The 26,335-nt window shown below is 37.9% G+C and overlaps 3 protein-coding genes across 6 annotated transcripts in view; 2 read left to right on the forward strand and 1 right to left on the reverse strand.

Annotated features, from left to right (window-relative positions):
• The window catches only part of LOC117295745 (band 4.1-like protein 4), a 44,846-nt gene extending 41,810 nt beyond the window's left edge, over positions 1-3,036 (forward strand). For 2 of the 3 annotated variants that reach the window (XM_033778469.1, XM_033778470.1), the window contains exon 21: positions 890-3,036. In XM_033778469.1, coding sequence (XP_033634360.1) covers positions 890-977 — 88 coding nt within the window. In that variant the 3' untranslated portion in view covers positions 978-3,036. The remainder of the gene's footprint in view (positions 1-889) is intronic. The other variant, XM_033778471.1, reaches the window with a different exon arrangement.
• Positions 3,037-7,880: 4,844 nt separating this feature from the next.
• Positions 7,881-13,057, reverse strand: LOC117295490 (zinc finger protein 532-like). 2 transcript variants are annotated; one of them, XM_033778171.1, is made up of 3 exons: positions 12,991-13,053; positions 11,500-11,605; positions 7,881-11,045 (listed from the first exon to the last, which is right to left on the reverse strand). In XM_033778171.1, the coding sequence occupies exons 2-3, from the start codon at positions 11,540-11,542 to the stop codon at positions 7,996-7,998; spliced, it is 3,093 nt and encodes a 1,030-aa protein (XP_033634062.1). In that variant the 5' UTR covers positions 11,543-11,605; positions 12,991-13,053; the 3' UTR covers positions 7,881-7,995. The 2 variants fall into 2 exon arrangements, with proteins under 2 accessions (XP_033634062.1, XP_033634063.1); XM_033778172.1 differs by lacking the exon at positions 11,500-11,605 and having other exon boundaries at positions 12,991-13,057.
• A 2,164-nt stretch (positions 13,058-15,221) lies between these two features.
• LOC117295491 (bifunctional peptidase and arginyl-hydroxylase JMJD5-like) lies at positions 15,222-25,628 on the forward strand. The gene is made up of 7 exons (XM_033778173.1): positions 15,222-15,635; positions 18,507-18,658; positions 19,180-19,349; positions 20,049-20,203; positions 20,538-20,702; positions 21,825-21,933; positions 23,202-25,628. Exons 1-7 carry the CDS (start codon positions 15,334-15,336, stop codon positions 23,343-23,345), a joined length of 1,197 nt encoding a protein of 398 aa, XP_033634064.1. The 5' UTR covers positions 15,222-15,333; the 3' UTR covers positions 23,346-25,628.
• Positions 25,629-26,335: the final 707 nt, after the last annotated feature.

Raw genomic sequence — 26,335 nt, forward strand, 5'->3', positions numbered from 1 at the left:
TGTACACCTTCAAAATATTCACATGCTTTCATTGAAGTGCCCTTTTCAAAAGTGAAAATGTCAACATCCCTTCAAAAGTTTGCAACAACTGTCTACTTCTCTCCTTATTGTGTTGTATTTTGTTACATTGACCATGATTAAGTCCTGATATAATCAACCAAATTTGTTATTGATCAATTCAACCAACGATTAGGCAATTTCATGAACCTCCATACAAATGTACTCAAAGTTAAATAATTGTCAACCATTTTTTACTATCCATTCCATTCCAGTAGCTTTTGGTGTACCATATCGCTAGTTTCCAATCCGTCAACTCATCCATATTAGAAATGCCCATAAGCCCAATTACTACATTATCATGACAATCCCATGTGTAAACTGCATGACTTCATTTCAACCCAGCCAGAGTTGACCCCCCCCCCCCCCCCCCTCTTGGTGTATCCCGTCCCCTCATTATTTTGAGTCATCTTCTACTTGGTCCTCACTCTATGGTTTAAAGAATCCTTAAACTATCTGCTCTCCATCGATAATAAGCTTTATCCCTGATACTTTAACAAATAAATGGAATCAATTAGTTTCAAGTAAATACCACACGTTTAACCTTCTTAACCTTTAAAGAAATATGTTGTACAGGATGTTACACATTTGTGTAGGATTGGCTTCTAACTTTTGGAAGGCGTAAATATTGAGTTGGGAACCATTTTACTCATTCATTAACATAATGATTGTTTTCCAGTGTGTGTGTGCCAAGGGGCAGGGTCAACTTATATACACTTTACTAATTGACGCACTCAAACCTACTGTACAAATGACCAGCTTGAAACGGTCAGACTGTCTGCAATTACTCTTTAAGTAATAATACTTATGTTATTTTTATTTTGTTTTGAAGATTCAAGCGCTACAGTTTAACCACACAGGAGATGATTCGAGTCAGCACACTGAATGGGGATCATCATGACCTGCTGACGGAACTTTGAGTGTCGAGTCACCAGTTTCATCACTCACTCACTCACTCATCCCGAGACCATCGTGCTGGTCATTACCATGGTGGATGCCTGATACTTCACACGAAGGCAACAAAGACGATTGCCTCCATGCCTCCTGGTCATTGCCTTGGTGCCCTTGAAATGCTCAAGAAGACAAATATCCCCATAGGGTGACCTTTAAACCAAGGAGAAATTACCTTGGTGCCCTCCTTGCCCTTTCAAAAACGAAGCATACCGGCCTGATGATGGATGCCTTTGTTGCCAAGGATCACCACAGTTCTCTGTCCTACGTAGGAAGGTGGCAATGTTTTGGCCTGTCAAGTCTAGGATGTTGTCAGACCAGGACTTCCTTTGTCTGCCTCTTCTTCACTTGCCCTCAACTGTTCCTCAAAAGATCCTTTTATTTGGGGTTGGAGGGATTGTTGAAAACTTTTATGAAATCCATAAAATGTTTGTGAATTATGACCTGTGGGTAGATTCTAATGGTTTTATGGCTCATTACTGTTTTTGAAGCTGTAAAATTATAAGTGTGTGTGTTGAGTTTTCATGGATTGTTGTGGCTAAACATCATACAAAATAAAATCAGAAAGGATGATAGGTTTTCATTTTAGCCTTTGTAATTTGTTATAAAACACAAGTTCGTCATCTGAATTTAAGAAGTTGCAGCATTTTGCAATTATAGAAACAATTTTACCAAAGACTCTGTGTGATTTCATTAGAGCTATTGACTTTTGCAGTATTTGATATCAGTTTATATTGTTATGTTTTTCATATAATTATTGTTTATTATGTCTTAAGGAACAAGGTTTGTCAGAAGCGTTGTATTTTTTTTCCGATCATGGGGCCCTTTTGGCAACTACAGTTTTATATCCTGCGACGGCTTGGTAGTGTTTTACAGCGTGGTCGTGCTAGGTTTACAGGGCGGAGCTGTTCCTTTGGACTTTTTAGCAGCCTTGTTGATAGGTTACCGTATCTCTTTCGGCCCGTTAGTTTTACATCACGGTTGCCGTAAGTGGACGAGGAGGTCAGTTTACTGTGGGTCCCCATTGGATTTAATTTTGTCGTTCTACAAAAAAGTTGCAGTACTTTTTTTTAACAAAAATAAGTCCAATTGAAACATGACTTTAGTATTAATTGTTACTATTCACAGACAGTATGATTAAGGTCTACATTGTCTTTACGGACAGGAATCTTAAAGTGTCACTTTATGCACCTTGTGTACAATGTCAACAAAAACAAATACAAATGTTTTGTATTTATTTTTTTGGTAAGACAAGATTTTGGAATTTGACTAATAAATTAGTCAGAAAATATATTTTTGATGGATTGTCCAAATGTCTAGATTGCGTTAATTGGAGACATTGAGATGCTGTATACATATTGGGTTTATTTTGTACCAGCGTAATTCTGCTGTTGATTTTTAGTACTTAGGATAAATCTAAATCTGAAATAAAATTTTGCAAAAAAGTTGGAGGGTCCAGAGTTCTGAACTTGCTACTATTACAGCTTGCATCTTAATGTGACTAAAAAAGGAAAATTATTTTTAGATTGTATTGTGTTCAAGTTTTATCTTTTCAAATTGGTATAAATTTTGTATTTAAAATTCGGTTGAAATAATCTTGTCTTTCCAGTTTATGTTTTTTTTATATATATAACAGCTACAGATAAATGAACAATTTAATATAAAGGATGTTTTCTACTCAATTAAGTGTTGCAACTTATGCACGCGTAATTTTGTTGAAATTTAAAAAGTCCTGAACAACAAATGCCATGTTTTCTTAGAGCAAACCAAATATAAAGAACATTCTACAAGACATTGACGATATTCTCATTCTGAATCTATCCAAGCTATGGGATTGGTAGGTATTTTATTTATGATAACTTTCCATGTGAGACTGTCTTCCATGATAAGACATACTATTTGCATTAAGCTGTGCTTCCCATGTTCATCTGTGGTTCACATGTAGGGGCCTTCATGTATCTTAAAGGCATTGGCCACTTTTGGTACATGTTACTACTCAAAATAATTATTAGCATAAAAACTTACTTGGTAACAACCAATTGAAAGCTGTTGATAGTATAAAACATTGTGAGAAACGGCTCCCTCTGAAGTGAAGTAGTTTTTGGGAAAGTAATTTCTCACTCAAATATTTGAATTGAATTCAAGGTCTCAAATTCAAGCATATGAAAGCACACAAATTGTGCGACAAGGGTGTTTTTTTTTTATTCTCTCGCAACTTCAACAAACAATTGAGTCCAAATTTTCACAGGTTTGTTATTTTATGCATATGTTGGGGTACACCAAGTGAGAAGACTGATCTTTGACAACTACCAAAGGTATTCAGCTGTCGATTTCACCAAACTCTTCCTAACTGTATTCACAGACGTTAGGACGCATTGAACCCATCCCAAGTTAGGACTTAGGACGAGTTACTCGTTCTAATTCGAAATAGGATTAATCCTAGAGTTTCTTAAAATCTGCGGCCATGGCTTTAACTTCACTCATTGACCCATTTCACCTGGGCCCAATTTTATAGAGCTGCTTCAGCATATAAAGAAAAGCATAAAAACAGTTACAAGAATTAGATAACAAGTCAAGATAACGTTTCCTATGTACAACTTGTAACTCATTTAATATGCTTTAGCAGAAATTTGTGATGTTGGTCCAAGGAGTCAATAAATGAATCACAACAAGAATGTAAATTCTTATTATTTGATCAACCTGTCATGATGATGAAGTACGCTCTAGCAAATAAAAACCTACTTGTATAGTTCAAATTACATGAAATGGATCTAATCAACAGACATTTGTAAACTTTTCAGTCAACTAAAAGTTGAATCACTGCAAGTTTGGAGATTATGTTAATTCCACTGAGTAGGATTAACAATCACTAATCTAATCATTCACTTTACAAAGACAGTGACAGCACTGTGCACACCATTAATGGATTATCAAGCTTAACGCAAATGCTACGTGTGAAACAGATTTGACGTCAAAATGAATGTACATTTCAACTCGTCCCAGTTGTTTGTTTTTGAAGTCAAAGTTTGCTTTGCATTCGTAGGAAGTATGAACCAGGCTCAAGTCAAGGTAGCCTTTGAACGTGTACCGGAAGGATTCCCCTCTTCCCCCCCCCCCCCCATCTGATTGGGAAAGGGGATAAGGTGAAGCAAATGTAATGGCCACCAGAAGTGCCATCACCAAAAGTTCTATTATGGGTGCATTCGTTTAGCTTCCCCGGGTCGAACCCGGTGTGTGGCATATTTTTCCCCCAGGACAAAAGTGTGCAGATAATAACCCACGGAAAAATAAAATGCCACACACCGGGGTCGACTCGGGGAAGCTAAACGAACGCACCCTATATGCAAATTTACCCTTGAACTTTGACCTCAAGGATGCTTCCAAAATTCTCTTTTGATAACAACAATCATGATACAAATGTAGATATTTACAACTTCATTGCTTTCATCACATCTTGCTTCTACTCGACTTAAAAAAAAATCACAGTTCACGGTGCTACTTACAGACGCAGAATATTCCATTCTTATTTGTACATTATAGTTCAAAGGCCGACAAATAACCATTTTGTATGAATAAGTCTTTACCGTATTTACCCTAGAGCTTCAGCACAAAACCTTTAAAGTGATCCAATTTCATGAATGAAAAACGTTAGCAAACCCAAACTAATGTTGCTTAGCATGAGTATCATGAGCAAAATCCAGCAACAGAGTCCAGCATTCTCCTGATCGAAATGTCGAGTCACTAACCACCGGTTCTTTCCAGAACCAACACTACTCAAAAAGGGATATACTCACATAAACCTCTCTTAGCTTGAATGGGTTCACCAACCACAATCTATTATCATATTATAGCAAGTGACTGGTTAAAAGTTCACTGCTGCTTAGCCAATATTAGCTGCTAAGCAAGTATTTTCAGCTGGACATTTTTATCCCAAATTGTCCCAAATCATTTTGATTATGTGTGTGGATTACTACATGTATAATAAAGAATTCTATGAAATTGGATCAATAAACGCCAAGCTTGAGAATGCAAATTATGTGAACAACTATGCACAATGACCTTGCATAATATGTATCAATACAACAAAGACTAAACTTAATGCTCTAAATTAATGTACAATATATAAGCATTTGTCTTATTCAGTTAATTCTCAGTATTTGTGTAACAAACTATTTTTTAATTGTACAAATGAGTTTTGCACTTATTTATATAAAACTGAAGTATTGAAGTAAAAAAAATTGGAATAAAGAATGCAACTAATTTTAAACTATTTAACATTGAATGGTGGTTCAGTCTTTTGGGAGTGGGTACATCACAACTGTATTAAGGGTAGCCTTGCTAAGCAATGTTTGATTTTCTTTAAATGTAGTTGCTGATGAGAAAGCAATCAGTTTAAACCATACAAAATAAACACTCAATATACAAATACAATATTTAATTCAGAATACACGATTTCAAAATGTAAGAAAATGTACAAAACAGTTTGAATTACTTATTAAAGTGCGCTTATTTACTTGATGACTTTCAGAAGCTTTCAGTTAGACAGACTCACAAAAGTCATCCAACAGATTGAATATTAATTCTTGTGCTGTCGTTAAATCCCATCCTCCCAAGGCCTTTTAGTCTTCTTGGCCCAATTTCATAGCGCTGCTTAACGACCCATTTTGTGCTTACTGTACGATTTCCATATCATAGCGCTGCTAACCGTAAGCACACGAAAAGGCATGCTAACCTTTCTGAACGAAACTTAATGGCGTAACAATGCAAATCTACGGTGAACACGGTGTCATGTCACTGTGGTCCAGTGGTAAGACTGTAGGACTTGCAATCACAAGGTTGTGAGTTCGAATCCCCCAGTTAACCGCTGATTTCACAATGACTAGAATAAATATTGTTGTCTAGTTAATGAATCACAATTTCTTGTTTTGCGTAATTCATAATCATAGACGTTAAACCAATGTTCGTAAGAGAGATTGACTGTTGCCAGCTTGGTGTTTATATCCCCTTGTGGGAGTTTGCCGAGTTCCCTTGATGGGAAGATCATTCAACCAAACAAACAAACAAACAAACAAACAAACAAACAAACAAACAAACAAACAAACAAATACACAAACAAACAACAAGAGGTTTTAGCATGCGCAATACTGGCGAGAACTCAGAAAAAGGACCATCCAAAAGTCTCCCAATTGTTTTCTGTCTATATCTAACATCATTCAACACCAAAACAATTATCAATCAATACAATTTATTGAATAACTAGCCTAACACCAAGCATGGTAATAAGTTAAGTAAGACTGAATCACTGTAACATCTGGTCAAAACCATCAATGGATTTCGGAGGATTTGTGGAATTAAAAACAACACATTTTATTGATTCTAGAGTAGTATCAGTAAACTATTTCCCTTGTGTAGCAAAAGTCTACATCAAATCCATCAATCGCTACTCGAAAATTGCCATTATCAGCATTCAATGTGCACACAATTAGTTCAGTTGTAATACTTTGCTGTGCAGAATTTTCCTGGAAGAAATCAGTCCAAGAAGATGTACAAATGCCAATGTGATCAAGGAGTGACCCTACATGTACAATGTACACTATGCATATCGGCATAATCAACCTTCACCGGATTGGTCAAAACTTTGAAATTCTGCTTTCAACAAACATCTCATTGAGCAATTTGATTACAAACCATTTAGCCTAAGCTTTTGGTTCTCGTATTTATTTTCAGCAGAAATACCTGATGGAAAATGAAAAAAATGCTTAAAAAGTACACTTTGTTGAGTTTCATGATCAAGAATTCTGAGACTGTAAACAAAAATATTTTCCTGATTTGTATGTTCTACTTAATTCTTCTCCAAAACTCGGGAACTTACAGGGACTTCATTATTTCTGTTTTTAAAAGGAAGTCGATGATCAGTAAAGAATAACTTGTGTGACATTTGTAACTCCCTATTCCAAAATCAGGCACTCCTCAAAGACAACCGAAACATCAACTAGGACATCGATGAGATGTCTACAACATTCTATACGGTGCAAAATACTTTAACAGACGACCTCTTTAGAGTAACTACATGTATAAATATAAATATGAATAGTAAACTTGCGGGTACAACCATGAGTAAAATCTCTGTTGAAGGAGTGGTGGCTCTGAAAAGAGCCGGTTCAGTCTCAAGGTTTCGAACAGAATACTCGGCTCGTATTTATGGTTGTACCTGCAAGTTTACTATTCATGTTTATATTTATAGTTACTCTTATTCTCCACACCATGCAAAGCTTCAAACACCATTTAGACAACCTCTTATCAGGCATTCTTAGAAAAATCTTTCTGATGACCCCAAAACCGGCGGCAAAACAAAAATATACACGGCGCGAACCAACCCACCAGGACAACACTGTGTATTGTCAACATAAACTTAGAATACACGTAAAGTTTGCGTGTAGCATGAGTTTACACTTAGTTGTGTTTCTGAGTTTGAACAGGAAGTTCCTGGTCCCTATTTCATAAAGCTGTTTATAGCAGAAAATACTGCTGAACAAATTGCCTTGCTAAGCAAAAAATGAGTGGGCACCAATCGTAAAAATTGTTAGAGGTTTAGCTGCACGTTAAGCGAGCTAAAATGTGAACGAGAACTTCAGAAAATTTGTTTGAAAAATCTCACGTTTTAAGCAAACGTGAAGTTACCATTTCTCACGTCAGATATTTATAGGTGCAGACATCATGCGTGAGCATGAAATAAGCCCAAAGTGGTGACGTCAACTAGAAACAACACAATTTTCTGACGTTCATGTTCAAGTTTTTCTCGCGTAACGTGCAGCTAAACCTCCCTAATGTAAACTTTATGGAATATTGGCTGGGAACCAATTTTTGCTAAGCAAGATTTTGTTGTGGTTAGCAGGTTTTTGTGCTTGCACAGGCTTTATGAAATTGGGCCCTGATCTCAACATGGAATGTTATTATTGATTGACATTGGCACAGCGCGGCCTGTACTTAGTCACCGCTCATGGAACGTTTAGAACGAATGAACGCCATACCGTGATTTCTCATATGAACTCGTAGAGTTGCTTCTTGTTGAAATGTCTTGTAACACACCTTGCATTCTAATGGCGTGGCTCTACTCGATGCCCCGGCTTTCGGAGAAGGTAACACTGTAGGCGTTGATACGGGTTCGTTGTCTGTAACACTAACATCGATCTTTGTAATGCTGATATCTGGTGTTGGGCATGAAGTATCACCTTCTAAAGAGAGCTTATAGGCCTTGAACTCTCTAATACCGTGCTTGATGAACAGATGCTTACGAAGAGCTACCTCGATACGGAAACAAATGCCGCATTCTTCACACTGCGAGAAAGAGCGATCGGGTCGGTGGGCTTCAATGTGAACTTTGAACTCTGACCTGTCGGTTGAATGTCGGTCACACTTGGCGCAGTCAAACTCGGTCGGCAGGTCGATTCTCGTTCGTGCTCTTTTCTGTTTTGAACTGTCCTCGTCGGTTTCAGAGTTATTTTTACGCTTTCTCGAATCGACGTCTGGGTTTGAGTTTGTTTTATCCTCCTTATTGTTAGGGTCAGATGATTTGCTTTCCTTGGGCTTGATGGTCACATACTTGACACACTCTTCAGAGTTGATGACAGAGAGTTTCATCTGAGGATGAACTTCACTCATATGAGCTCTAAGATCTGTTTCTTTCTGGAAGTAGTTGACCTTACCTTCTTTCCTACAACCTGGACAGCTTCGCGTCTTCTTGACGTACAGCTTATTCAGTGCCTGCTCTTTATGCTTTGCATCAGTCGTCGAGTATGACGGACTCGATTCAGATGTTTCAGAGGCTGATGAATTAGACTCGGGAGTCTTTGCCTCTTTTCCGTGGTCAACGTAGTTCTTGAATCGCTTACAGCTTGCGGCTTTACAAACACCGTCTGACCCCGACGGTTTGGAAAGAGAGAGACCGGAGGGAGTCCCGGTCTTGAAGTGCGACAGTAGATCATCGTAATGAAGAAACCGTCGACGACAGTAGTCACAGTGGAATTGCTTGTGGAATTTGTGAGACTTTTCGAAATGCTTCTTGAAGTGAACAATATTAGCGTACACTGTATTACAGACGTAGCAGTTATAGCCGTACTTGCTCTTCTGTTTGTTCTGGCTAATGTGTGCTCTAATGTGCGCTAGGAGTAAGGGTTTCTGCATAAAGACAGTCTCGCAGAATGGACACTTGGAGATGATTCGACACAAGGGAGAGCCAGGCTGCACTTGATGCTTCTGCTCACTGTGTTCCTTTAAAGATTGAAGCGTCTTGAACGCCATCGCACAAGATACACAACGATAGAACAACATCTCGTGTCCCTTGTCTAAGTGGTCGGTGTAGTTGACAACAAACTTGGAGCAGAGGGTGCATTCATATCGCAGCTGACGATACCAATGTAAGCAGTTGTTAGTGATATGAGTGCTGAATAGCTTCAAGCTAGTGAAGACCTTGGAGCACTCGGGGCACACCCAGGAAGAGGCCGTCTCAGAGTGCATGGTGGTGTGAGCTCTCAGCTGACAGTTGTTGGGCAAATCCATTTTACAAATGTTACACTTTGACACGCCGGCCTGTCTGTGTTGCATGTGCGTCTGAAGACCCAACATGGTTTTGTATGGCATCAAACAGACATTGCATTTGAACACCATCTCAGCCGATTGTGCTTTAGCTGGAGCTGCATCACTGCTTTGTGTATCCCCAGTCGTTTCAAGAGGTTCAATCTCTTTGTCCGACGATGGAAGATGGTTCGGAGTCGACTCGTCTGTGTCTTTGCTTTTTGTCGTTTCATTTCCCAATGAAACAGTCTTGTTTTTATCCACCTGAACAACTTCCTTATTGACGATGGCGAGGGACGAAACTTTAGCTTTAGCAATCTGACTTGTGTAGTTCATGTTCACTTTCATCATTTGACTGTGTTTTCTCAAGTGGGCAAAGAAGCTGCACTTGTTGTAGAACATGAGGCAACGACCCAAGCAAAAGATGCAGCTGAAGAAAATCTGCACGCTACGCCGTTCCATGTGCATTTTTAGACTGGATTCACAGATGAAAATGTCACCACATTCGTCGCATGGGTGCGTCACTTGTGTGGATTTTTTCTTCTGTGACGGACTTCTGCTTTGCGCCCAGTCTAAGAACTGCTTGGCCTTTGGGATGTATTTAGGAATCGGGTTGATGCGTTTCAGGAGGCTCTCAGGTGATAGTTTGACAGCTTTTTTCTCTGGGTTACTGCTAACTACCGCAGGTGTACTCTTCGGTCCCGTATTGCAACTTGTTACATTTACAATAACTTGTTTTTTACCAGTTCTGCCGAATACTAACGGTGGGATTGAATTCTTACTCAAAGGAACAACCAAGGGTTGCTTGCTATTGGCCATGGTTACAGTACGCACATTTGTCACGAGGTTTTTATTCGCCACAACTATTTTCTGTGAACCTTTGGAAAACTGGATACTACTGATAGACGAGGCCGGTCTCCCAAGCTTTTGCACAGATGTAACTATAGGTGGCGCTTTCTGCGCTCGGATCGGTCTCGAAACAATGGTGACAGTTGGCGTGCCTGAAGACTTAGCCCACGAGTTGGCCAGAAGAGTTGAGGAAACAACCTTACGTTGTACCAAGTCTGTTTCCCGAAACGACTGGAAGAAATTACGTCCGCTGTCACCGTTGCTGACCGTGGATCCATTAGTGTTGACACTTTCTGGTTGAGTCGTGGAAGTTGCTGCCACTGAGACGTTTGGATTTAGTTTATCTTCATCAGAGACTTGTGACCCTTGTCCTTGATGACTAGCGTCATCATCTCCTGTAGATTTCCATGTTGGTTCGGGGATGCTGACACCTAGTTCTTGCTTGACAATGGGGGCGCTTGAAGTGGACGCTGAGGGGGTTGTTTTAGGCACATCGGATGAAGAGCTGACCGGGGCGAGGGATCGGACTTCACTGATCTTTACCCTCATATCTGGGATGTCAAACGCAGCTAGTAAATCTTGAAAATCGGGCGTTGTGTCCTCCATAATGTTGGCTGTCACAAAAGAAAAGAAAAAGGTAGAATGTCAAGAATGGCTGTCATAGTTTATTTGTTAAGAGAAACTTCGCTTTAATGTGCACACAAATTAAAGCCAGGCTCATACTTCCTGCAAATGCGAATGCTAAACGAATTTTGACGTCACAAACAGTTTGCATCAGTTGAAATGTGCTCATCTCCTACGGAACATCTAGAGTAAAAACATGGCTGTGAAGTCGCAGTTTGTATCACATTCACACTCACAGAAAGTATGAACCGGGTTTTATTGAGTGTTAATTTTCAACAATCTTGAACCCTTTTCACATAGTATCTCTTATCCTTGTGGAATACAGCCCTGGGGAGGCCCCCGTGACTTTTTCTTACCTCATGCTTACCCCAGCGCACTTCCACACTGTGTCCCTATTCGAAGGGGTTTCTGTTGCAAGTCTCAAGAAAACCTCTACCCACTTACCCCTACTCCAGAGCAGAGATGGCCTTTCTTCGGGTATGCCCATTAGCCGGGGAAGTCACAGGGGTAAAGCGATCATAGTGTGTGAACAGAACGGTCAGGGTCAACACTGGGGAATTGAGTAGTGTGAAAAGGGCTTTTGTCAAGATAGGTAATAATTAATTTTGCAAATACTTTTAAAAGTAAAAAAACCCAACATCTATAATCCCGTCTGGGCACATGGTAGTTTTTCTTTTAAAAAGTCTAGGAGTTATAACAAAGAAGTCAAAAATTCAAGTCCTACTCTAGTGGGGACATCTGCTCAGAGAGAAAATTAGCAAACGAGTCATGTCTTGATCAACACTGAGTGATATCAAGTCAATGTGTAATTACTTCTCATCACTGCAGATTGTAACCATGGGTTCGAATCCTGGTAGAGTCAAACCAACTAGAGCTCAATACATTGATACTGAACAAGCAATATCCAAGATTCACGGCAGTGGCAGTTCTGGGGTAAAACAAATCACAGTGTGAGGCGACCGTTATTCAACCCAAGGAGAGAGTAGTGTGAAAAGGGCTTTTTGACAGGATACAAAGACAAATCTGTTTACAGCCATGGTGAATGAGTTAAAATTTGTTCAACATTCCAATGACACCGCTTCTGGGCCCAATTCCATGGCTCTGCTTACCGTAAGCACAGAATCGGCGCTGAATTCTGTGCTTAGGGCAAGCGTATTTCACGGGTTAGCGGCGAATTTGGGCTTCTGCGCTTGCGTACTTCACATTACTAGGCACTGTACGCTTACAAGGCTAGCGCAGAAATTCGGCGCTCGCAGGGAATCGCGATCGTAAGCGCAGAATTCGGCGGTAAGCAGAGCCATGAAATTGGGCCCAGATGAATCTCAGTTCAACAGTCACATTTTATGTAATACTGTATTGTATTTTACCGTTATACTTGTGAATACTGTGGTAATAAATGAACTGAACTGAACTGAAAATGTAGGCCTAACATATTAATTTTGGTTTTCCCCTTAGGCCCTATGCACCGATGTGTGTTAGCACTGGGGATATAGGGTATACTTTCACGAGTTCTGTGAAGGGATATTTCTCAGGTGGGATGGTGGGATTCGAGCTCACAACCTTGGCAATTTTAGAGCAGTGTCTTAGAGGCAGTTCAAATCCTATTAAATTCGCATTTCACTTGACTTTTTAATCAACCTTTTTATTATCATGGGTTGGGGCCATCAGTCACTCATTCCTTCTTCAATTTGCAATGGTGAATACCGATTCTCAACATACAGGCATTCAACTCTTAAGCCGAAAAGAAACTAAAACCTGGAAAATTACAGCACTTAGCCTATATTTTCCTATTGATGAAGCTAGCCCTGGGCCAACAGGTACGTACACAGCTTCATAAGCAGCTCCAGCTACATGTCTTTATCAGCCGTTTAAACATGGTCATGAGGACACTTTTCAGTGTCCAAATTGTCCGGGGTAGGCCTATAATATACCAACCTTTTGAGTAAATATTGTTTGATGACTCGAAGGAACTCAGTGAGAACGTCCACTTCTTGCTGCCTCGTCAGTAGGCCTATAGAACTGAGATTTATCTATGTCTCACAGCAACAATCTAGAAATAAAAACACCAGCAAAAATAAAGGTGAACATCAACCCTGCACTAGGATCATTCAAATTCTATGCAACCAAGCCAAAGACAACCCACATCAGTTTTACAGCCATGCTGCTTGAATAGCATGGTGCCCTATGAGCAGTAATCCAAGCAGGCCGTATGCTAATGGCTAGGCCTATACCACAGTATACACAATGGAGTGTACAGAGAGTAACCAATGCATTGTGCACACCAATCATTGTACATGCACATCCTTTGTTGTAGCTAGGTCTTGAATTTTGATCTTGAAGGGGCACAACGATTTTGCTCTGGTAATAATTGGTGCACTAGACTACATGTAGCACTGAACTTTGCAGAGAGCACCACAGCAAAACCACTGGCACCAAGGCAATCGTTGTGGGTGCTGTTGCATGGTACCCTGCGGGTGTTGTGGTTACATGTATTTCGTTCGTTGCCTGTTGTTGTACATATCAAATCCATTGAGGAAGTAATTTTCTTCCTCCATCATAAAATTTAAATGATACTCAAGCAATGTACAATGTAAAACAGTGAACTTCATTGCTCATATTGTTTTCTATATCAATCCAGATGAAGCTAATGAAAAATCTCTCCTTTAAAACCTCAATGATTATTTTACATGGTACTATTAAAACCTATAAATTGAACGATTTTAAGGATGAACAGTCGGATCTTTCTCTATGGCCGGATCAATGCTACACCTTAAAGGGTTTAATTGATACCTTTTGTAGATCTTGTTTTTGGCCATGACACAAATCCCAACTCACTGTGAATAATTTACCTGTAGAATTAGTTTCAGCTTCATTTTTGTTAAACAAAGGAAAATCACAGAGTGATGTTTTCAGGAGACTCACGACCATGAACACTGGTTAATGCGTCGAGACGAAAATTCTTTTTGTGACATTGTTTTACTCATTTCTCAAAACAACAGCACAGCAAGTAATACTTTAAGGGAAGTTTTAGCAATCATCTTCAAACCATGTAAGTTTACAAAATGTAAATCTGTGGACATTGTGTTTTGTGTCAAACAATACCCAAACCCTTTAAAAGCGGCCGCTGAAGTTCCATTTACAATAACAACTTCGGTAAACATTTTTTTTAGAATTGACAAATTCTATTTACAAAATAGGCTAAATGGCGAGGTTTCTCGATGTCTGAGAAGATGCAATATCAAGCATATTTTGTGTTAAAAAATTATGAATTTTTAGTCCGCAATTATCGGAGAAACGACGTCGATCATCACGACCTTCATAATACAACATAAATATAGACACTAGACAGGTGCCCAACCGTCGTGCCACTGCCAGTGTAAACCATGTGATCTTGCGTTCGCAACTTCAGTAATGTGTAAACTGTAAGCCAATAACATTGTTGGGTTGGTGGATGTATATCAACAACAAGCCTTTTGTTTCGTCTTTTTCATCATTTGGGCATTTTGTTTATATTGCATACGCGGAAAAAACATTTCAACAAATTGCCAAACGGGTCGTGAACGACTTTTTTTAAGTTAGGCTACGGTCTGAGAAAATAAACACAGATTTTTTTTCGAAAGATGGAGAGTAAAACCGTTGTTTAACAAAATTTGCTAATGCTAGACTAAATTATTTCCTGTTAATTTTATATAGCACAATAAGCTGGGGACATTACGTCGCAGGATCATGCAGTCCGTTAAACAAAATCCTCCATGATTTGGAGTCAGGAAATAGCTACTTGTAAAGAAAACCCCGAAGACCAGATATTTCCAACAATGCACTTGGGCAGGCTTAATCCTCAGTTAGCTAAAAATGCACAATCTGTAAAAAAAAATGCAATTTCATTTGACACACCCCTAGCTAGCTAGCTAAACAGTACTGATGCCCTTTAAATGGCTTTCTTATGCAAATTCAATAACACAGTCAAGACTTACAACAATTCCTATTAATGCTTTTATACTTACTTTCAAAAGAGAATCGTCACGAACCAGACGTAAATTGTTGTTAGATTCAAGGAATTTTGTGACCAGTTCATTATCAATGCATGTGTTGCTGATAAAAGAAGTCACGTGACACCCACAATGCATTTTGATTCCCACAATGCTTAGCGCGTAAACGCATTGCTCTACCACTTAAAATGGCCGGCTGAAAATTATCGTCTGCATACTGCCTGATAAAAACACAACTAGATTTAATCAAATGCTACACTGAGAGTGTAAACAAAGAGACAGACTGATAATGTGGAATTTAGTGGACTTTGTAAGGTGCGTTTGCGTGGTTTGCGTTGTGTTTTTGTCAGCGTTATGTGGCGATACCGCGACAGCCACGCAGGCACCGGGCCGGGACGAACCACCACCGGCCGGCCACCTGAAACCTCTCGGGTGGCATCGGCCCGCAGAGCCCGACGTGGACACCGTGAATTCAGTACCAGAACCTAAAGAGTTCTTTGAAAAGTATGTTCGTCACGGGCGGCCATTGCTGATGAAAGGAGCAGCTAAAAACATGGCTGCATTTAAACTGTGGAAAGATGATTATTTAAGGTGTGTTTTCTATCTATATTAATATAAATTATTTTCTATAAAAATAATGTAAATTAGTTGTTATAAAAATTATTGATTGATACTCATCACAACAAAAAGCCCATTTGTGCAGCACAGAACAACAGATGGTGATTCACAGTCAGGAGAAGGGTTCTGATTATCGTAACTATAGTGTATAGTGTACTGCGTACTACGTCTTCAGATACAGAACTCAACTCATCCTAATAAGTCCTTCGATTAATTGGATTAATTTCTAAGTTTGGAAGAGTTTGGTGAAATCAACAGCTGGATCCGTGAACACCAGCAGAGGATTGCAATGTCTCGTAGCAGTAGGACATTTTGTTTTCAATGTGTCCCTAAAATTGAGGCAAATCTTTTACCACTCTCTGCGCGCGATGTAAACAGTCCCTAGATACAATTTTGGTGGTTTACATTGTAGAAAGACCAAACACGTAGGCCTAGGCTCCACTGACTAGTTGCACTTGTTAATGCAGAAAGTTTTGGTATTATAGGCATTTCTACAAGGTAAAAAAAAATGTATTTTTTGGGGGGTCATACAAAAAAATTGCCCACTAAATCGAAAAAATTTCATGAAACACTTTTGCAATTCACGATGAACAAATCAGGCGACTGAACATTTGAGCATTCTGGAAAAAAAATACAGAGGTCTAAAGAAGCCATGTGCCATAATCTTTTTCTAATAATATTTTTTTTAGAGATTTTTGTTTTAACCCTCATAAAACATCGGCTAGGTGATTAATTATCACTGTTCATTTTTACGCTTACTGTAGATGTTAAGAAATAAAAAAACTAAATAAAAATCAGATTTGAAAGCCAACAATTATTCACAGTTTTCAAATTTTTTTTTTTGCAAATTACCATGGTAATTTTTAAAATCTCCTACAAAATATTTTGAATAAAATGAAAACAACTGCTGGCTATAGAGTCATACACAAAGTCTCACAGAACACTTGTAGTCACTGCAGATGTTTTTTCCACGTAAGACTTCATCGGGAAACCATGTTTGCCTTGAAAACAGGAAAAACTCAAAACAAATGGGACCAGTTGAAGTCATTGAAGATCGGTGTGTGGTGTGAAAATTTCAATGTCCGTCAAGTGTTAATATATGTTTGCAATAAACAAATGAAGGTAATTAGGACATCAGTTGATATTTATGGCATGATTATTGTTTTTCCAATGCGAAGAAAAAGCCATAGTACCTTGAAAACAGGACAGTTGAGGATATATCACAATGCAGCTGATTTTATACTGTATTCTTCTACTACTCTACCTAGTACTTATAACTACTTCTTCAGAGATGCCAAGTCCAGAGGCCAGCTATGCGTGAGATTTTTCAAAGCTCATCACCACCCCCCCCTCGAAATTTTTCTTTGGTCAGTTTTAGAAGGCCTTTCGAAATCGCCACCCAACTTTTTTTTCTTTTTTTTTATAAAATAAAAAAAAATTAAGAAATTTAATTGTGGAAAAAAAAGTGTTCCAAAATGCATCAAAAACCTCTTTAAAATAATTAAAACTCACATGAGGTACACAGGAGATGTTGATGGTTAATGTGGAGGTACAATTGTGTCAGATTATTTCCTTCAAAAATAAAAATAAAATTTACTAAAAATGATGTTCAAAATCCTCCACTCACTTCTTCTGCCTGTTGTGTCTTCGCTAGTGGAGCGCATTGAACGAATTTGCTAAACAAATTTGGAAAAACTTGCCAAATTTTAGCTGAACCTACTGGGAGAGCAAAAGCATGCGCAATCTGCAAATTTGCGCTCTGTTTGTACGGCAGCTCAAGTTGATGATTCTGATAAACTGCGTGCAATCTGAAGATTGTGCAAACATTGTAGTTTGGAGTTTTTTGTACACACGAGCACGATTTGGCAATGCATTGCCGTTATTTTAAAAAAATTTCCCGGTCTGGCCCCAATGCGTGAGAAAATGGTTGCTGTGCGTGTGAGCGTGAGACAGAGCCCAAATACGTGAGTCTCACGCCTAATGCGTGAGACTTGGTAGGTCTGCTTCTTGCTGAGCAGAAATATCTAGACCCTATCCCTTAAAATCCCCAGGGCTAAAAATTAATGGCCCGATGCCAGTAATTTTAGAATTTGCCAGTAGACTTACGACCGCACTTGTCCAGCTACAAGATTTTCTCCAAACCGTTAGCTTCAGGGTTCTTAAACGTTAGGCCTACATTTCAGTGTTTTTTTATTTCTCTTCAAATCTGAAGTGATAACACACAAAATTTACTAGAACTGATTTCACATGGAAATGAAAATGAGGTTCCAGGCCTGCAGTGTATGCTTCGTTTTGAAAGGGCAAGGTCATCAAGGCATTTTTTCTTTGGTAAAGGGCACCACCCTATGAGGAAATTGAAAATTTCTACTGGATCATTTCAAGGGCACCAGGGCAAATGACCAGGGGGTATGTAGGCAATCGCCTTCATTGCCTGAGCAGTGAAGTATCAGCATATTTGGCGTGTCATGACCGAGCGGAGAGCACCGGATTCAAGCTCTGGTGTTTGATCAGCAGAGTGTGCGTTTGTGTCCCGGTCGTGACACTTGCTGCGTAAAATTAGGGAGGTAGTGCTGTCTGCTCTACCGGCCAGGCTTCGGACTGATGACACCCAAGCCTACATCTGCATGGACTGTAAAGGAGGCAACCCTGTTTCAGCCCCTAGGAGTAGGTGGCAATGGCCTCTGGAATAAAATAATTGTAGCCCACACCTTGAAGTGGGCTTCAGGCCTTGTGAGTCTGGCGCCTTGCATTAAAACAAATAAAAAAATCGGGCCTGAAGTTATGTTCACCATCATGTCTGAGTGAAATATGAATTGTTTCTGTTTTTGTTTTTAAAATGATCAGATCACAGCACGGGGAACTTGAGGTTGAAGTAGAAGAAGGAAAGAAAGAGAATCGCTCAAGAGGCTTATGGTCCATGAAACTACACGAGTTTCTGGATGAGTACGGACAGGGTGATATCTACATGGTGTCAAGTGTGCTACCAGAATTAGCAGGTAAACAAAAGTCTCCACAGAGATTCAAACTTACATTCAAGTAACATTTAATTTAAAGGCAGTGGACACTATTGGTAATTACTCAAAATAGTTATTAGCATAAAACCTTACTTGGTAACGAGTAACGGGGAGCTATTGATAGTACAAATTGTGAGAAATGGCTCTCTCTTATGTAACATTTTTTTAGAAAGGGGTAATTTCTCACTCAAATATTAAAATACTTCAGGCCTGAAGCCTTTTGTAGGCATCTGAAATCCCACAAATATGTATCCAACAAGGTGTTTTTTCTTTATTATTTTCTTGCGATAAGAACGATTGAGTCAAAATTTTCACATATTTTATGTTTTATTCATATATTGGGATCCTTCCTCCATGGTTGGGATATATACCAAGTGAGAATACCGGTCTTTGACAATTACCATGAAGGTGTCCAGTGCCTTTCATGAAATCTTTGCTGGAAAATATTATTGAGTTGATTGTATTGCCCGTTGAAAGCTTGTTACGTTTATTCTTGTTGGTAGGGGAGGTGGAATTACTGCGCTGTATGCATTGTGGCGGGTTCACAGAGCACCTTCAAGATGCAGTTATTTGGTTCAGTAGTGGCAGCACTAAATCTGTGTTACATTATGACGCTGTAGATAACATCAACTGTGTGTTAGACGGCAAGAAAGAAATCTTCCTTGTTGATAAGGTATGATATTTTGTCTGTGATTAAGCCAGTTCCTTCATTTAGATTTAAATAACTAGTGTTTTAGCAGTGCATTGTCAAAGTTTTGAGCTCTAGTTCGTGTGACTCTACCAGGATTCAAACCCATGGTTACAATCTGCAGTGATGAGAAGTAATTATACAAGACTTGATATCACTCAGTGTTGATCAAGACATGACTCGTTTGCTAATTTTCTCTCTGAGCAGATGTCACTCTAGAGTACAGCTAGAACTGCTGGGTTACTAGACTTCAAGAAACAGCTTGAACTGCTGGGTTACTAGACTTCAAGAAACAGCTTGAACTGCTGGGTTACTAGACTTCAAGAAACTACATGTACCATGTACACAGAAGGGAACATATAGGGCCTATGGTTCTTAAAACTTCTCAAGCATTTGTGATGCGATCAAACTAAAAGAGTCGTTTGTCGGAAATATCAGTATGGAGGAACAAGTTAAAACAGGCCAACAAGGGTGACAATTTTCAGAAGAATTTTTTGGGGGTGTAACTTTAAATGCCAAGAATTTTTTGGGGGGCATTTAGTCCTAGGCTAGGAGTTATTAAAAACTTAAAGCTAGTCCTTTAAACAGGATGAGTAACTTGTCCTAACTCGATATAAGACTAGTCTTAACTCTTTGCAGGAATTCACAGCAGGAATTCTAATTTGAGTCTTTCTTGATGTACAGAGGGAGAAGGAAAACATTGATATCGATCATCCAGACGGCTCGTTCAGCGGTGTAGACGTCGATAGAGTCGATATGTATAAATATCCTGGACTCGGTCAAGTTCCTTGGTATAATGTCACTATGGAACCAAGTGATTGCTTCTTCATACCCTACAGGTAAGTGCAGCAAAAGTTTTGAGATTTCTGATCTTGGCAAAATTTGACAGTATCCAGAGATGTGATTTTTCCCTTTTTTAAACCATCAATCTGATTTCTTTTAACCCCACAAACAAACACAAATATTTGAGAACTTAAACCAAACTCTTAGGAATGATGATAAACCACTTTGGAACGCCCCAGGTTCCAGAGTAGGGCTTTCAAAACCAAACATAAATGTACATATAGACTGTGCAAGTCTTGCGCGCACCGGAGCGAGAAAACACGACAAACGACAGGTCGTAGCCTGGCCATCAAAATTTTGTTTAAAAGATATTCAATATGTCCCTTGTAGGTGGTATCATCAAGTCAGGTCATTACAAGGTCGTAACCTTGCCATCAATATTTGGTTTGTACACCTTCTCCAGTTCATCGCTGATGATTGTAGGTCAAAGGATGACATTCCAGATTTCACACCTCTTGAACAGTTTCAATTCACCACAGACATCGAACAATTGAGGTAAGAATCAACTCTGTTTGTTCTGAAACATTTTTTATTTGTGATTTTTATGTGCTGTGTTGTTTGATTGTGTTAACTTTATTTACTTTTTTTTTTTTTTTTTCACTTTACTCCCTTATCCATTCATTTCTAAGGTATTTTTCATTTCTGTTTTTTAAAACCTTTCTTGTATGCCAAGGTTGTATGTTTTTTTTTGTTGCGTATTTGCAATATTTTGATTGCTGTTTGTATATATTTGTATATTTATATTTTTTTTTATATTTCAATGTTTTGTTGTTCTCGTTAGGATCTGTGTTTCTTTAAGGCAATCCTTCGGGCTCCAGCTGTTTCTTTTTTCGTCCTCTGTGTTTAAATTGCCCATTGCTACATTTTTGTAATAATTTAACCCAGTGCATTTTTGTACTTTTTATCTACCCAGGAAATCAAATAAATATAAACATAAGAAATACTTGGCATGTACCTTAATTTGGCTGTTACCTTTCTTTTAATATCTTTATAATGTTCTTAGTAAATAGATGTTAAATTTTTGCATCAGGGATAAAGAATATATTCATTTTGGTTTTACCCTTGCACAGATGTGTGTTAGCACTGTTATACTCAGTACTTTCCCAAGTTCTGTGAAAAAAAATCACAGGCATATTTATTATTTCTCGGGTGGGATTGGAACCTGTATGACCGTTTCTAGAGCAGTGTCTTACCAGCTAGACCACCGAGAGCTACAGGCAGTTTGAATCCTATATTACAGTTTTCCACAGAAATCGGGCAAGTACTGATTATACAGTGCTTACTTACATCTCGGTATTAACTAATTTGTTATTACTTATTTTCCTTATTTATTATATTTGTTTGTAGTTGCTGGGCACCTGTTTAGCTCAGAGGTCTCTCCAGAGTAAATAATAAATAAACAATAAATAAATAAATAAAACAAACATGTGGGCTCAATGTAGGCCCTACATATTTTAAATGAAGAAGACTCATTCAGGGGACTCTGGGAAACCAGTCTAAAGTCAAATCTTTTTGTGCCGAGGAAAAAATTCTTTTTCTGAAATTTTTCTCTGAAAGCCTAATGTTTTTATTCATGTGTACTAACACAAATTTTCTTATTGTGTCTTTTATTTCTAGAGGTGAAATAGCCAACTGCATTGATGAACTTGAAAATGGTTACCTGGACAGACCAAATCTTTTAGAGTTTGCAAACTGCCTTGATATATCAGAGGGAGATTCACTCATGGTGAGTTTAAAAACAAGATACTTTGTGTCATGGCCGAGCGGTTAAGAGCACGAGACTTAAGCTCTGGTGTTTCTGATCAGCAGAGTGTTGGTTCCAGTCCCGGTCGTGACACTTGTGTCCTTAAGCAAGACATCCAAACCACAATGCTTCGTTCTTTGTCAAGTATTTGCATTGACTTTAGATTTCATTGTTTCTTTGTGTTCTTATTTATGTATTTGCTTTGTCTTTAGATTTTGATCTTATTCATGTGTTTTAATTGACTTCAGATTTCAATGGTACTTTGTTTTCTTATTCATGTATTTGCATTGACTTAAAATTTTGATATGTTTTGTGTTTATATTCATGTATTTGCGTTGGCTTTATATTTCAATGTTTCTGTGTGTTCTTATTCAGGATTGATTTAATACATTTTGATGTTTCTTTGTGTTATTATTCAAGTATTTGCATTGACTTTAGATTTTGATATATTTTGTGTTCTTATTCAAGTATTTGCATTGGCTTTAGACTTTGATGTTTCTTTATGTATTTTTATTCATGTATTTGCATTGACTTTAGATTTTGATGTTTCTTTTGTGTTATTATTCAGGTATTTGCATTGACTTTAGATTTTGATATATTTTGTGTTCTTATTCAAGTATTTGCATTGACTTTAGATTTTGATGTTTCTTTATGTGTTTTTATTCATGTATTTGCATTGACTTTAGATTTTGATGTTTCTTTATGTGTTTTTATTCATGTATTTGCATTGACTTTAGATTTTGATGTTTCTTTGTGTTCTTGTTCAAGTATTTGCATTGACTTTAGATTTTGATGTTTCTTTGTGTTCTTATTCATGTATGCATTGACTTTAGATTTTGATGTTTCTTTTGTGTTATTATTCAGGTATTTGCATTGACTTTAGATTTTGGTATATTTTGTGTTCTTATTCAAGTATTTGCATTGACTTTAGATGTTGATGTTTCTTGATGTTTTTATTCATGTATTTACATTGACTTATGTATGTGATGTGTAACGTTGTGTGAAATTGTCCCCGTGGTTGTCTGCTCTGAAGGGAAAAGTACAAAATCATTCCTTGTCTGCTTCACTTGTTTCCTACCATGCTGGCTCCATTTTAATCTGCTCTGTTACTAAAGTTTCAATAATCCAGTTTATTGTTCAATTAATTATTTGTAATCATGGACATATCTGTTTCATTACACTGAGTCGGTATGAAATAAATGTTTTTGTTACTTTAGGATTTGATGACACTACTTTTTGTTCTTATTCAGGTATTCCAGTTGTTAGACGAGGACCAGGATGAGCGAGTCACACTGAATGAAGTGTACTCCTTCAACATGATGACCATTCAATCCTTACTCCCTGATTTGATCAGCACACATTCGAGCACAGAAGAGCTTCATGATGAACTTTGACCCCCGATCAGGTTTTTTTTCCCTTATTATTTATTTGACAAGTCTGTGGTCTAGATCTGGTTCTGATGGTGGAGTTATTCAAACACTAAGCGAGGTTTATGACCCATGACTCTCAAGCTTCACTAGAGAGTGCCAGATGCAGGCATGCAACTTTTCCTTGGATCAGCTGATTTCCTCTTTTTTTTAAATCTCAGTTTTACCATTCAAAATTGAAAACTTTCTACACAAAATCTTTGAAATTTTGTAATTTCCTCTTTTTTTGCATGCCTGCAGATGACATCACCGTTATTCTAAGACTGGTCTCACAAACCATTCAAAACAACTCTTTAACTTTTCAGTACTAAATCCAAATCAGAGTGATTTTACCAAACATAAACATTCCCTTTAAAATTATACAATTTAAAATCAGGCCTTGGCTTACGTGGTAATTTTTAACAGGCAACTCTGTAGGCAACCAGGGCCCAATTTTACGAAAATTCTTGCTAAGCACAAATTACAAATGGTACACAAGACATAGTATTTTGGCTGGTAACCTTAATGTGGTAAGCATAGTTGTTTTGTGCTTACATGGAGCTATAGTTTGTGCTTAAGTAGTTCTACGACATTGGACCCAGGCTGGCCTGTATGCTTCGTTTCCAACACAGAGATTTTTTGTAGTCTTACGTCATGATTCTTTTAATGCCCATACAGAAGATAACTCACTCAAATCAATTCATTAACATAAAAGCAGTTTATTTGGTGTTGGTTTTTTTTTTTCCTCTTCAGTTTGATAAAAATAAGGTTGATCTGTTATTTGTGATTCAATTATAATTCACAAGTTCTACTATTATCAGGCATTACAGTACAGGGTACACGTTCTGAATTGATGTGGTTTTCATAAGGCATACTCTTTGCTTATGTACACAACCACTATCGTGGGTACACTTTTTGTTACAAAGACACCAAATGAACAACAGATAAATATTATCTCTTTGCAGATCTTGTATTTAAACAATTCAAGCACTTTTTATTCATGATCATGGACACAGCAATTGATATAAAAAAAAACATTGAGAAAACTGCTACGTCAGTTATTTTTCAAACAGTTTTTCAAAAAATGTGTACTTATGATTGCTGCTTTGCACCAATATGTTTGTAAATTCTCTCTTCAGCAATCTCTTTATTTGTTATACACAGTGATTTCAACTTTATGCTTTTAATTGGTTTTTATTCATGTCTACTTGCCATTAACACTCAAGCTTAGTTCTTTTTAAACTTAAAATATACAAATAATTAAAGGGGGTAAACAATTTACACTGTTTAAGTTTCCTTGAAAGACTGTGTACATTTTTTGACAATTTATTATTAACAATGTACACATGAATGCAGAACCTGGCTATATAAGCTGGCTTTATATACAAACCTTCTAATTCAGATTGACTTTGTTTCCTTCAGGTTATTATCATGAATTTTTTTTCAAGTTTATCTTTGTATAATGATCTCAAAGATCAACAGTTATATTGTGTACATGTACTTTTCAAATGTGTCGTTTAAGGTAAATTTTACCTATTAAAACCCTGCGATGCACCACCCCTGTCGAGTATACAGGAATGCCATTGGGTAATGCAGCCAGAAGACCATCAAGAAATGTGTATAACTCATTTTGTAATGTACTTTTTTTCAAAGCCAATACAGGCCCGTATGCCTCGTTTTTGAAAGGGCAAGGGTTTTACTGTAGCCTGGCAATGACCAGCGGGCATGGAGGCAATTGCCTTTGTTGCCTCCCAATACCTTTCCCGCGGTTTGCCAAAGGAAAAATTAACAACAGCTATGTTTTTCAGTTTTGTTGGTTAATAATTATGTTTTTACACAGTAAAGGCGCAGCGTTTTTTGTACACAAGCACACTTAATTTGCTGAAAGTGTTTTCTAACAGTAGATTCTGCGTCCATGAGTCATACTGCCCATAGGTCATATGGCTTGTCAATCGGGCCTGTCGGAAGATAGGAATCCATATCAAGGGTTTTACCCGTTTTTGCATAGAAATGAACGACAATGTGTTTCGGTGTATTGGTTGAAGACTGGTTGGCCATCGTAGGGTTTCAGAAATAGGTATAAAACTCCTTTTCAAACTATTTTTGTGTATGGTTTAAGAACGAAAAACGTGTTTTTGGTTTGTTGGTAAAACAGAATTAGTGGTATACTCGACAGTGTACAAGGTGCGGTCAACCCTTGTTATAAAGAGCTCTGTTATTATACCGAGGTTCTGCTTATAAAGAGCACATTCTGAAGTCCTGAATCCCATATTTGCTTTGTGCTTGTTTATTTTGTTTTCTTGTGTATTAAACAACATTCCTGTTGTAGAGAAGTAGTTCGGCGAATCCCAGCGATCCTGTGATATTAATGAAAGTTAAATATGCATGTACATGTAACTACACGGAACACACAAATGATGGCATAAAGCACACAAATCCATAAAAGGGCTCATGGCGCTTAAAGCCATTATACACTTTCGGTAAACAGTATTGTCCAAGTCCCACACTTCGTGTCTCACAACTTATATATAAAACAACAAACCCGTGAAAATTTAGGCTCAATCGGTCATCGGAGTCGGGAGAAAAAAACGGGAAAACCCACTCTTGTTTCCGCGCGTTTCGACGTGTCATGACATGTGTTTAAAATAAATCTGTAATTCTCGCTAACGAGTAAAGTAAAGCATTTCATGGACTAATACTAAGAGAAGTCTTTCACCATTACCTTCTGTAAACCCTGAAAATTATGTGTAAACTTTTTTTCTTTTTTCTGTACCGAAAGGGTCCAATGGCTTTAATACAAACAAAAGCATACACGTGTACAATAACCAAAATTGAAACGTAAGCCTAAACTAAGAAGAAATCCAGAATACAGTACATATGGTAGAGAAATACAAAATAAAATATATATGAAAACATTGAAAGGTAAACAAAAACACCATTTAAATGCATTTACTCAAATACTTGATTGAAAAGATGAG

This window comes from Asterias rubens, chromosome 10 (genome assembly GCF_902459465.1).
Source record: "Asterias rubens chromosome 10, eAstRub1.3, whole genome shotgun sequence".
NCBI classification, from domain to species: domain Eukaryota; kingdom Metazoa; phylum Echinodermata; class Asteroidea; order Forcipulatida; family Asteriidae; genus Asterias; species Asterias rubens.